A 13,812-nucleotide genomic window follows, 5' to 3' on the forward strand; every position below is an offset into this window, starting at 1 on the left:
TGACAGAAGCCAAAATGCACAGAAATGCTGTTTACCTTCCCACTGCCGTGGTACCTATTTATATACTTGCACTGGTATGCTTTCGAGCTGCTAGGTTCGCAGAAACTGGGACAGAGAATGGGCGCTCACCCCGTCACATGGATTTGAACTGCCAACCTTCCGATCAGCAAGCCCAAGAGGCTCAGTGGTTTAGACCACAGGGCCACCAAGTCCCATGTACATGGTGTACTCAGTGTACAGTTCCATGTACTGATGCTACACTTAACCAGAGTAAAGCAGAGTTTTTCAGTGTACTCAAAATGCTGGATCCCAACAGAGTTTCTCAAAATCACAAATTCTATTCTGTGCTTTTAGTTCCTATCAGCTTATTTTTAGGAATAAAAAACCTACAGCAAGCACCTTTTTCATTGAGCACAAACAACTGCCAAACTTTGTCTAGTTACAGAGGATAGCTTAAGTGAAGTCTACTGCCAATGTATATTTCAGCTACCAGTTTTGGCCAGCCAGGCATGTGAATTCTTCATACTTTTTAAAAAAAGAAATAGAAAAATAATATCTAAATAGTTTTAAAAACTAAGCACATATTACATATAACACCAACACTCACTTTAAAAATCTGTTTTACAATGCATTTCTAAAGACCACTATTCAAATGTGCAATCCTAGTACATTTACTTGGGAGTAAATCCCACTGTATTAAATTAAGCTTACTCCCAGGTATGCGCACAAAGGACTGCAATATAAAAGTGAGAAAAAGCTAGCTACTGGACAGCCTGTACCTTGAGCTGTATTTTTTATCTTCTGGTCTTTTCAGTCCTACAATTTCCTCCTTGACTTCCATCCTCTCTGCTTGCTCAAGCTCCCCAGGTGCTGCAATTGGGGTTTTAGCTAGATGGTATATAAGTGGATGTGAAATTAGCGCGCGCACACACATTTTTGTTGATCAACATGTTAGCCTTGAAGAACACTAGTGAACATGTTAGCCTTAGTTTGTGTTTTCTGAGGAATGTGACAGAATCGACCCATGAAATGCATTTGGCATGTTCAGGCATTCTACAAAACCATGGTCTAGCTCTGTGTTAGGGCTGGAAAAACCTGTAGCCCTCTAGGTGTTGCTGAACTATAACTCACATCAGCCCTGACCAAATGCTGACTCAGAATGATGGAAGTTGGAATCCACATGATCTGGAGGGCCACATCCCTGCTTTGTGTGAACAGGTCTAGCCTTCTCATGGGCTTGTATGCTTCTCCTCCCTTCCCTGGTGAAGTGATATTTACTTCTGCTTTTAATTAACTGCAGCTTCCTGAACTGTCCAAACCAGTTAAGCTATGGTTAACATTATGGTTTGCTTCAACAAATCAGTTGCATAAACTATTCTTTAAGGGTGGCTTGCTGTAAAATCAACCAGAATAAGTGTTAACTACAAAGTCACACCACGTAAAATCATGGATAAGGAAAAGTGAAAGTGAATTTATCCTGTTCGGTCTTTACATTTTATCGTTAAAATAAGGGATTGACTTCATGCTCACATACACCTAAACAAAATGCATCATACTTTTTCAAATTACTTTTTTAAAGAAAGCAAGCTAGTAGGTAGGGCTGGGTGATATATTGATATATATGACCTCCTTTCTCTCATCTTTCTTCTACCAGCCCTTTTATCAATTCTAAATTGGATTTCTTGTACCTAGAGATCACAACTGCTGATGGTCTAGTACCAATGTGGTGTCTTTCGGATCTTGTTGGACCCCAACTCTCGTCAGACCCAGTCATGGCCAACAGTCAGTGATGGGAGTTGTAGTCTAGCATTGGGAACAGGTTACCACGTTGGCTACCACTGTTCTGGTGTCTCAGGAAAGTCTCTTTGACAGACTACTGAGATACAGCAGGCTCTGAGAGGTCTGGGTTCTTTTGGGTGAGTGGAGACCTGTTTATCATGCCCCCTGTATCATGCTCAGCAATGACAATGCTGTCCCCTGCTCAGTGGTACAAGGCTCACCATCTCACAGAAGTAGGCAAGAAACAAAAGTTGTTGCTTGGATTTATTTACCTGCTGCTATCTCACTTTGGTAGGTGCAGTGCTAAGGATTGTGCTGCAGCAAGGTAAGCAAGCTGCCTAGTTGGAGCAGAGTCTGTTGCTCATCCAAGGAACAGCTGCCCAGTGGCGTAGCGTGGGTTGTCAGCACCCGGGGCAAGGCAAGTAATTTGCGCCCCCTAACCCGTGGATTTGCGCCCCCTAACCCGTGGATTTGCCCTAACCCCAGATGTTGCGCCCGGTGCGGCCAGCCCCCCCTGCACCCCCCACGCTACGCCACTGCAGCGGCCTTAATGTCTCTTGTGCGTCTGTACTTCCTTTTTGTGGGTGGTGCAGCAGAAGAGACTGAGCCCAACCCCTTCAACTGTGCCACTCAAAGAAAGAGGGAGGATGTTAGTATTAGAGCTGACATAAATTATTGTGCACTCAGTCTGGACTGCCCTGCTGGGCCCAGTCCTCCCTATTTCGCCTCAGAACAGGGTGAGTGAGCAGTTCAGTGGTAGCGCACATGCTTTCCATGTACAGTGGTACCTCGGGTTAAGTACTTAATTCGTTCCAGAGGTCCGTTTTTAACCTGAAACTGTTCTTAACCTGAAGCACCACTTTAGCTAATGGGGCCTCCTGCTGCCGCCACGCCGCCGGAGCACAATTTCTGTTCTCATTCTGAAGCAAAGTTTTTAACCCGAGGTACTATTTCTGGGTTAGCGGAGTCTGTAACCTGAAGCGTATGTAACCTGAGATACCACCGTAAAATGTTGCAGGTTCAATCCCCAGTGTCCCTGGAGTGAGTGATCAGAAGTAGATGTGGCCGCTCTTAAAACTTGCCCTGTGCTCTCTCTAAACGCCCTGTTCTGTGTCCAATGAACCACAAGATGCCTGGGGTTGTTGTTCACTCTTTAATGTAAAGTTTTGATGGTACTTTAACCAATAAAACACACACTTTTATAAACAAAACAGCAACTGTCACTTGCTTAACCCTTCCTACCATACTAGAACGGGGGCTATCCATCCAACAGGGTAAGCGCCGGGGGCTCCTGCAGTCTCCCTGAGTGCAAGCAGAAGAGGGAGATGTGGACCTAATCGCCACCCCCACAAGAGAAAGTGCAGGCAGAAACAGCCTTCACCTCTGTGCATTTGGTTGCCCTCCAGGCGGCGCAATGGGGAAGCCTGGGCTCTCTGCGCCCAATCCACATTGCTGAACCAGCCGGGCACAAAATGAGCCGGCCGTGCCCCGCAGGAGGGGCTGACGCCTGGCCACTTGCGCACCTGCCCTCTCCAGCTGCGAGGACGGAAGCGCGGACCAGAGGCAACGCGGCAAGGCGCCAGCTACACTCCACGAGGAGAGAAAGCGCGCGCAATTCGCAGCCTCAGCCCACTCGCGGGCTCCTGTCTCTTCGCGGAGGAATGCGCGGGCGAAGGCGAGGCGACAAAACGCCCGCTCTCCTGACCGGGAGGAAGCCGCTCTCTCCGGACAACACCTGGCTCGTGATTAGTCCCGTCAGGGAATCTCCTGCGAGCCTTCTGGGCGAAGGCGGAGCTGCTGGAGAAGGCGGGCTTGCCGCCGCCTCAGCCGCCTGAAACTCCGGCCTCCCTCGCCGTCTTTTCCGCGATTGGTTCGGGGCCGCTCCATCCCGCCCCGTCTGGCCCGCCCCGCCGAGGGGGCTGGGTCACGCCAAGTTTCATTGAGGTGGAGATATGTAGGCAAAGCCCCGGGCTGTGGCGGCTGGACGGGAGCTTCGCGGCTGGGAAGACGCGCTTTTCTCGCCTGAGACCGAGCGCGCGCGCAAGGGAGAGCTGGCCGCTGGGCAGCTTCCGACGCTCCCGCGATGCCTCCTGCCTAGACGCTGGGGACAGTTTGGTGGCGCCTCGCTCGGAGCGCCCGAAGTTCTGCTGGTCCCCGACGGGGCGGCTCTTGTTATGTCTGGGAATCTCGCGCGTGAACTGTGAGGGATCCGGGACAGGCGCAGCCATGCGCGACAGAGACGGCTCGGTTTGAGCTCATCTAAGGCAGCGCTCAAGGCGATAACCCCCCTCCCCACCCCCACCCCACGCCCGCCCGGATGAGGGCTGGAGCAAAATGGTTCTCAAGTGAACAAACTAAAGACTTTCCTCTGCAAGAGAAACGGTGCGCCTTGAGTTGGAAGCCTTAAGAAGCGGATCTTGCTAGCCGCGCTTCGGAGTTGTTGGGCTTTTTGTTGCTTTTTGGACAGGCTGCTCCGGAGATGTCGAAGGGCTCTTGAGAAGAATCCCGCAGGACACGCAGAGAGAATGCTCGTTTGCTCCAGCCCCGGACAAGGGTGGACCTCAAAGACAGGAGCTGGCGCCTGGTGACATTGCAAGTGATCCTGGGCTCCTTTGTTTCGCCAAGACTCGAAGTGGTCCCATCTCCCAGCGATGGCAACAGAAGTGGTGTGTGGATTGATCTTCAGACTACTACTTCCCATCTGTCTAGTCACTGGTATGCGGAGTTTTTCTTGCTGGGACAGAGGGGGTGATAGTGGGGTGCGGGCAATGTAAGACCGTTATTCTGGAAGTAGGTAGTCTTAAGGTCTCTTTCTTGAATGTAATGCACATCTTGGATATTTTTTCTCTAAAACTGAGGCACCTTTTGTTCTACAGGGATGAATACTGTATCACTTACCCCATACAGATTATTTAAGAAAAGCCTTATTTTAATGCTGTGGCCTTTGCCTCTTCTCTTCAGACTTTTCAGTTTTACTCCACCTGATCTGAAAGAACCATTGCACCCCACGTATGTCAAATTAAATAGAAATTTACGCACTTTCAAAACTGATTTGTAGTGTAACCCTTTCCATGTCTACTCAGAAGTAAGTCCCCTTGAGTTAAGTTGGATTTACTCCCAGGTTAGTGTGTAAAGAATTGTAGCATTAGTATTTAGTTTGCAGGGCAGCACTGGGTGAAAAGATCTGTTCAGCTTAATACAATCCTACACACGTCTACTCAGGAGTAAGTCCCATTCAGTATAATGGGACATTCCCAGGTGTATAAGGCTGCAGCCTAAACCTGTACAGAATTAATCTGATTTGCTGGCATACTCTCCTACAGCCTAAAGCACAGTTGCATATTAAGAAGTGAAAAAATACATTTTTGCATTTACTGGGAAGTATGCATGCACCATTGATTCCCAAAGATCATAGTTCTGTTTTAAGGCCACACCTTAAAAAATGGCCTTTACATGAAAAGCATATTTTACATATGTTTGGGTTTTTCTTACCTGAAAACAAAATCTAGTTTAAACAAAAGCAAGTTGGTTATGTTTCAAGCAGAGGAAAAGTTGGTTCTAGTTCCCTTGTATGACCAAGGGGAAATTATTTCTAGAGTGCCACCAGAAATTAATATTAATCTACGTCCACCTTATTGACAAAACAGGAATCGGAATGAATAAATGTTCATCTTTTAGGTTGAAGTCCTTAGCACGCTTACTGTGGAGTAAGACCCATTGTACTCAGTGAGTTGAGTTTAGGATCACACTTCATATATTACAGGACAGATATACTGCATGCAAGAGAATGAATCAAATAACAGCTGGTGAATGAACTTCGACTAAAATTGAAATACTACCAGGATTATTGTGGCCTGTTAGTACAATGCAGAAAAAGCATTAAGAATGGTGTCCAGGATTTAAGATCATGCTGAGTCTAAATATTCAGATGGAGATTAACACATGGAGCACTGATATGTTACAGATTAAGTTTAATTTGGTAGCTCATTCTTGGTTCCTTATTTACCATTTATGGGTCAAGGCATTCATGGACATGGTAATGCCTGTGACTTAAAGTCTGTGGGAGCACATTCCATTCACTTGGCACTCTGTAATTATAAATCCAGTTTAGATACTACGTTCTGTTTCGAAGTATTGGTGTCTCAAACACATTGCCCACATAATTAGGTGGTGCCACTGATTTCCCTGTTGGTTGGGAAATCTGCATAGTGATGCATCTATCCTGAGTAACTTCTTCTAACTTTCTGGATAACCTCCTCTAAGAGTTGAGGAAGGGAACGTCCTTTGAGGCATGTAGAAGCTGCCTCCTCACACCCAGTCATCAGATGCTTCTTCACCTTTCTAAAAGATTTTGTTTTGACACATAGGAAGAGAGCATGAAAAATTCTGTGCCCTCACTAAATTTCACAGTAGTTCAGTGAATGGGCAAATATTCTTCAGTGGATGATACTAACACCGGCTAAATGCCGCATCTTTAATAGAAGGAAGAAACAAACATTTTATCCCTCATCCCAGTGCCCCAAAATCTTGTGGTTTCCATGAGCAGGAACACAAACTTGAGGTCAAGCTGCCTGCAAAACCGTAGCATTCCATAACCGTGTAGCTTGGTCAAGGCATGATTAGAATCATGAAAGTTTCGGGGTGGTGTTTGTTGTTGTTTTTTGCTGCTTTTAAACATTTGCTTTTGTATCTCTGTGGCGCAGAGGGGTGGAGGCCAGAGTGTATGTGCTGTGCTGATAAGCTCTCAATCCTTTCCTTTAGAAAATAGTGCTCTCAGTGTCTTCAGTACAAGTGTAGATGAATAGATACTTATTAACACAGGAATTTGGTTTTCTAGTTAAATAATCAACTGTATTCATTAACAGGCTAAAAACTACTGTGATATGCCTGCTGTTATTATCATCTGGACTCACTTGCAACTTAACACCAGTGTCCTGAACTGCCAATCATCATCTTTTTCTTACAGATTGTGTGAATTGCCATCTGGAGAGTTTAGCATCTGAATATTGCGTAGTTTAGAACCCTGTACAAGGTGATTATAATATTAAGGAGGGTGGTTCTGACTCTAGTTTGGCAGCATAGTTTCATGGCGCAAGCATGGAGAGTCATTTTATTTGAGCCAACCACTTCTCAGGAATGACTTGGCGAAATGCACCCTTGAGGTGGAACTCCTGCCACAAGAGCCATGCTTCCTGTGCCTGAAGTAGGAAGTACAACCTTGCCTTCCTCTGACCAGGGATTGCAAATCCTGATGATCTGGATCTCATTAAAACGCCTTCCTAATCATTTCTGTTCACTTGTGGAAACCATCCCAAATATTACAGGCTTTCAGCAGCTGAAGCAGCTGGATGAGGTTGTCAAGGCTGTTGCCCAGGTTTCAGAGCTTTTATTCTCCCCAAGTACCTTCCAAATCAAGTCTCCAGGATTCCCCATAACTCATACATAAACCTTGGAGGCTGCCCAAAGCTGCTTGCTATTAGCCTTGGACTTAATTGTAATTGTTGTTTTATTCATTTGTTATCTGGGAAATGCCATTGCCTGAAGTACTCCTGAAGAAATCATTCATCTTCAAAAGGCACTTTGTCTTGCATGTGCTTCCTTTATAGTAAAATGATTTGTAACATCTACACAGACACATTCCTCCATTTGATCCCTTTTGCCTTTTCCATTTCTGTACGAGACGCACCAATTGTTTTCATGTCTGTTCTGATTTCTGAGCCAGGCAATCTTTTACATCTTAGCTCTGTCAACTCCAAAATGCATAATATTTCAATTCCCCCCATCTACCTTTCAGGTGTGAAATGTGAACTTTATGTAAACACACATGACCACTTTTGAAGTTAGGGTAGCTGATGTGGTTCCATAGTCTTCTGACAGTTATCTCCCAGTGAAAGAGACCACATTCACACAATGCATTTAAAGCATTATTTCCTAGCTCTGTATTCTTTCCTAGCTCTGTTTCCTTGCAGTTATCTCAGTCTTGCAGTAGTCCATTTATCTGGACATGAGCAACAACTGCTTCCAGGTAAGTAGCTTACCAGGTCCATCATTTGAGCTATGTTGTGATACATTTGTGCATTTTCTTGAGGACTAATTTACTTGTGATTATCTGATCACAATAGTAGTTAACATTAACATAACCTGCCTTTGTTAGTTGCACTGGAGGACATAGAAGTTGGAGATGCTTATGTCTCATTGGAACGAATGCAAGAAAGCAAGTTCAGATCAGCTTCTCTAGAGATGTACAGTGGCAAAGCTGTTCTGCATAAACTGGCTCCTTGTGAGCCTGTAAATAAGTTCTCTTAAGGACCCTTCAGATCCTAATTGCCCTTTCTTTGTGTGTGTAATTCCTTTTCACGTGATATTGCACATTTGGATTTTATCCGAATGCGATGGGGATGGGCCCCATTTCTATATAGAAATTGGTAATGAGAGGCAGCTGGCTACTCTGCGGAATAATGTATGTATCCAAGAGATTTAAACTGCAATTTTTGTTTATGCAGTGGGCCTGTAAACAATTCTCAGCTTGTGAAGGCAAACTCTAAGTTGATGGCAGTCCGATGTACAACCCAATTAAAGCCAAACTCTTTGGATTGGCGCCAGTTTAGTCCCACTGTTATAATGGAGACTGATAGGCTTTAAGACTTGCTGTACAAGAATAAAAGCAGGTAACATGTGGCATATGATTTGGAATTGGCCTTCTAAAGTGTGCGCACTGCCTGGTCCCATGTTTTGGGTGCTGCCATACTCTCCCACCCCTAGAAAATGAAGCTCTTTGTTTTACCGAGAGCCTGAAAGGAAGCTGCAGGAGGCATGGACAAACATAAAAGTAGAGACTGATTTATGGACAAAAGCCTCGGCCCTGGGTCCTAGATGCTGAAGATATGCTGTGGAGCAGATCGATGATTTATTAGTTCAAGTTTTTGTTCATGGTTTATTTAATTAACAGTTGCCTTATAAAATAGCTTGTTGGTTTTTTTCTTCCGGGATAGAGGGTTTGAATTTTCTTTGGTTGTTTTAGGAGGGAGTACAGCTTAGTAAAACAGGTACTTGATTTGATGAACATTTGGTCTTTCATTAAATGTATTTAATATTAGAGTTGCTGTCAAATTTTGTGGCAATTTTGGAGGTTCCTGCTCAGTCAAAACACTTGAGAAATTTAGAAGCAAAAGGAGTGTTGCTGAAAAGAGAAAAAAATATCATGGGATTACTGCACACCTGATCTTACTATAGTGCTGAAGATAGCCCTCAGCTGAGCCACTGATTTCCAGGCTATGTGTTTTAAATGTTGTGGATAAAGGCCATTTTTGGGTGTGTCTTCCCTATGTGGACATACAGGAATGTTGGAGGTGGGAGGGGTGCATTGAGTGGGTGGTATGCACAGGTGTGCTCTCTTTCCAGTTCCTCTTTGGGGCTGGGTTGACCTGATGACATTGTCTGCACCTGCTCAGGCTGTTCTGTTGGTATCATTATCTGCCTCTCATTAGCACTGGATTGCCTCTACACATTTGGATCTCATTAATAAATTCCAGTATGCAGTGGTAGTTATTAAGACATGGGAACTAAGTTTTACCTAAAGTTTGGAGTGACTATTAAAGTTTCTGCATCAGAGAAGTATCCAAGGAATTTTGAGGGAAGTAAAACAATTTGATAAGACCAGCAACACTTCTCATCATGGAGGTGAAGATTTCTTTTTAATCCCTTCTTTTTACATTCAGTTCATCGTTTTGGGAAAGTCCTAATTAGTCTTCTTTCTGACATCTTAGTCTTTTTGTTCTAATATGTAACCCACCTATCTGCATTCCACAGCAGTGATGTCTTTGCTGTAAGAGCTGTTTCATAAGATGGGTCTGAATGTACATCTAGGACAGGCTTCCACAACCTCTGCCCTCCAGATGTTTTTGGCCTACAACTCCCATGATCCCTAGCTAGCAGGACCAGTGGTCAGGGATGATGGGAATTGTAGTCTCAAAACATCTGGAGGGCCGAGTTTGAGGAAGCCTGATCTAGGATATTAGCCAATTTGGTTAGGTGTCATTTTCTTTGAATGTGGACTAGACAGTGAGACTGTTCATCATTGACTAGCAATTAGCATTGAATCCTGCACTTAGTATGGGATTTAAATCAGTGTTTTAATATGCTTTACTTGACTATTGACCTGTCATGTCTATTCTTATCCAGGATAAATTAATTTGAAGCTGCCCCCCAATGAGAGAACAATCTAAATTAAATTTTCTTGGCTTAATGCATATACTTCCCAAACAAGGAATGCATACTAATTAGTTGCTATATAACAGCTAAAACTAATGGTAAACAGAACTTTTCTGCTGTTTTCACGAGGCCGTTTGTCCCCTCTGTAAAGGGCCATTCTTCAATAAGTTTCAGGGAAAGTGAAATTTCTGTGAATTTTGAGCTTGAGTTTCACTTTCCTTTAAGATGAAGTGGGCATGGCTTGGTTCTTCTTCCAGACACAGCCATTTTTTAACACTTAAAAAACCCCATTAATATTGCTTTTGGTTGTTGCTGTTGAGACTCTCAAGTTTTCCCACCACATTTCTTTTCCCTGATTATCCCTGTGGATCCGACACAGGCAGGAAAGGGAGAGGTAGCAGGGAAACTACTGTGAGACTTTCCCAAAAGTCTCACAGTCTCGGACTGGCAGCCAAGATGGCTTTTCTGAAAGCATAAAAACCAGGGGTGGATAGAAACCAAATCTCAGCCATCTCGAAGGTTCTGGGTAACTTACACCCTCACATCTCCAGGTTGGGCTTGGAGGGAGCCCTCTGTGAAACTCTGGAAAGCTGCTGCCCGTCTGACTTGTAAAACATACCACCAAGTGAGATATTAAAAAGAGCAGGGATGACAGTCATCCCAGGTGAGCCCTGGAGCATACTATGCTTGAGGAAGCTCATTGAGCTGCTGGAGTGTGTATTCTGAAGATGGATTGTGGAGCTGTTGAATTGAGTACTGTTCAGAGAGCATTTTCTCCCTGGGTGTAATGGCATATGGGGATGTGGAGTGGATTTGTGCTGTCCTTATGACCATGGAGAGGACTCAGTGACAGAACTGGGAGATCCTGCATTTAATTGAACGTGGGAACTTCCCAGGCTTTGTGAGGCAATAAAACATATTTTGTGTAATAGTTAAGAAGGCACAATGTAGAATATGTTTTGGGTGAGAGCCAAGGAATGGGAGAAGTTGTTAATTTGATCTGTGCTTTGGGAGGAAATGATGGGGGCTAATAAGGGTTGTGGGATGATCTGCAAGGGGAGGATACATGTTCTTTAAGGACCATGGGAAGGTAATTCTATATGGAGAATAGGCTGAGAAACATTAACTCAACTATCATTACGTAGGGCGAGTTATGTTAGGAAGGGAAAAAATGGCAGGTGAGAGCAGAGAGAGGAAGGCTAAATGCCCCCAGATGTTCAGAGAAGTAGCTTTTTCATTAATACTCTAAACCTCACTCTTGGGCTTTTCTTCTAATAGCAATAAAAGGCATTACTGTATTTTGTTCCAAGCCATTTTTAAGAGGAAATAGACATGAAACTCATTTGCTATTTAAAAATGTTTACCTAGCTGAACTCCCCTTTTGATAAGAGGCTGAAGGCGTGCATTATTCTTGATATCATTATTATGATTATTTATTTACCACCCTTCACCCTAAGGTCCCAGGACAGGTGATAACAATTAAAACACAGCATTGCCACATTATTGACAAAATATAAACCCCAGAATGTGAGATAGCAAGTCCGAACTAGAAGTAAGTTATGTGTTTTAGATGTCCGTAATAGTATAAATGCCACTGAAATGAGATGAAGCTATTTGTTCTCATTTTTGTTCATGGCAATGAAGCTCTGGTCACTACCTGAGTTTTCCTGCTCTGTTTACCTGCCCATTCTCTTGAATTTGAATAACCATTCCAAATACTGTAGTGAAGCAGGAAATCTGTTATCAGACTTATTAGAAGAGATTACTGTATGTATCATTTCTTTGATGGATAGATAACTGATTGGGCACATAATGCTGCATCTGTTGGAGTGACTTCAAAGCTTATTGCTCACACTTGTGTATTATTCATTTAGTGAAAATATTTAATTGCCACAATTATTAGAGTGGTCATGAAGGAAAGAAGGTGGCCACTTAAATTCTAAGCTCTTCTCCAACACCCAGAAAAAACAGCTTGGAGCAAAAGCCCTTGATGTCTAAATAAACAACCCCAAAACCTTGAAGAAAGGAGATGGGAACACAAAAGGATTCAGAAAAGTTGGAAATAAAAGACTTCACTCAGTTCTTCCTGCTAGGTAATAGAAGGCTCACTTCAACATGGACACTAATGCAAGCCACAGTCTAGATGGCACCGCTCTCAAAAAAGGTCCTTTCTTGTTGGAGAAAGAAAATGGTAACAATATCTTAAGAAAAGAATTTGTAGCACAAGAATCCATAAAGGAGCTTGGTAAAAAACACTTTGGAAATAACTAATGCTTCCAATGAAACATGAGGCTTGACTCTTTAACATAAACAACTACAGCAACAAAAGAAGTATGCCGTATCTATGACAAAAAGAGCAAAAAATACAGAAAAGAAAATTTAGATATACACAACAAGTTTGAAGATGCAGAAAATTGAAATAGGAGAAATAATTTACGTTTTCTTTTCTTTTTTTGGAGGGAGTGGAATAGAATGTTCCTGTGCAATTTATTGCCTCATGGCTTAAATCACTGCTTCCAGACCTGATAATCTCTGCTGATGATTTTGAATGGGCATACAGAGTACTTGGACCCAACCTGAGGGAGGGATCTTTTCCCCTCTGCCCCAGTAATATACAGTGGTACCTCAGGTTAAGTACTTAATTCGTTCCGGAGGTCCGTATTTAACCTGAAACTGTTCTTAACCTTCATGAGAGGATTAACACAGCTCATAGCAACAAATGACATGAGAAGACTTGGTCTATTTATTTGTATCATTTATTATTCCTCTGATCCTTGATTATAAAAGTTATTTTTAAAAAGATTGTCATAATCTTTAGAAGACTCATGTTCCACTGAAGCATAGGAGCCAGCTCCTAGGGCCAAGGGGGCTTTGCCCTCCCCAATAAAATATTTGAGGGGGCTGGTACCCCCAAAGTTGATGAGCATTGCCATTCAAATGGTGTTTATGTGTGCAGAATCATGTAATCAACTATGTGGGGTGGGGCTTACATGGGCTCCCACAATATTTTATTCAAGTTGGCACCCCTGCATTGAAGCGGCAATAATATTACCAATTTTTAACTGAAGTGGCTTGCATTTGTACACCTGAGTGCAGATGTTTGGTGTCATATATCAATAATTTGCATGTGTGAAACCAGCCTCATAGATCAGTCATCAGTTGCTGTCTCTTACCACACTGTCCAATTACCTAACAATGGCAATCAAATTGGTAGGTGATAAAGCTATTGTGTTTGTATTCAGGCTTAATGCCAGAAATGCTATCATGTTAAGTGGAAGCAATCTCTCCACATGTTTTGGTTAAAACTAAATGAGCAGAGATGCAGTCGGACAATTGATACTTCTGTTGCTGCTTTTTCTTCTGCTTTTCTTTTGCTTTGTATAAATGAGTGGAAATCCTGATGATTACTTAAGTAGCCAGCTTCTATGGAAAAGTGAAAGGTAGGTATGGTAGAATTTAAAACTACCAAGTGCCATTTCTTATACCCATTTGATTTACTTTTATTTATTTATTATATGTTTATACCGACCTTTATCCGTAGATCTTGGTGGTTCACAACATAAAATACATGATAAAAACACGAACAAAAAACACAAACCTCCCTCCCCCCACCCCCTCCCACAAACACATTTTAAAAAGGGTATTGGATGTTAATCAGCCAAAGGCCTGGTTGAACATTTTCGCCTGGCACTTAAAGATGAATAATGAAGGTGCCACCTGAACCTCCCTGGGGAGAGCATTTCACAAGCCACTGCAGAAAAAGCCCATTCTCCTGTTGCCTCCCTCTGGACCTCTTGTGGGGGAGGGGACATGAAGAAGGGC

The 13,812-nt window shown here is 43.3% G+C and overlaps 1 protein-coding gene across 5 annotated transcripts in view; it reads left to right on the top strand.

Annotated features, from left to right (window-relative positions):
* Nucleotides 1-3,341: 3,341 nt before the first annotated feature.
* The window catches only part of PIEZO2 (piezo type mechanosensitive ion channel component 2), a 213,865-nt gene continuing 203,394 nt past the window's right edge, over nucleotides 3,342-13,812 (top strand). For all 5 annotated transcript variants that reach the window (XM_083622436.1, XM_083622440.1, XM_083622438.1 and 2 more), the window contains exon 1: nucleotides 3,342-4,494. In XM_083622436.1, the coding sequence (XP_083478562.1) occupies nucleotides 4,431-4,494 (64 nt within the window). In that variant the 5' untranslated portion in view covers nucleotides 3,342-4,430. The remainder of the gene's footprint in view (nucleotides 4,495-13,812) is intronic.

Source organism: Podarcis filfolensis, assembly GCF_964270895.1.
Source record: "Podarcis filfolensis genome assembly, chromosome: 7".
NCBI classification, from domain to species: Eukaryota; Metazoa; Chordata; class Lepidosauria; order Squamata; family Lacertidae; genus Podarcis; species Podarcis filfolensis.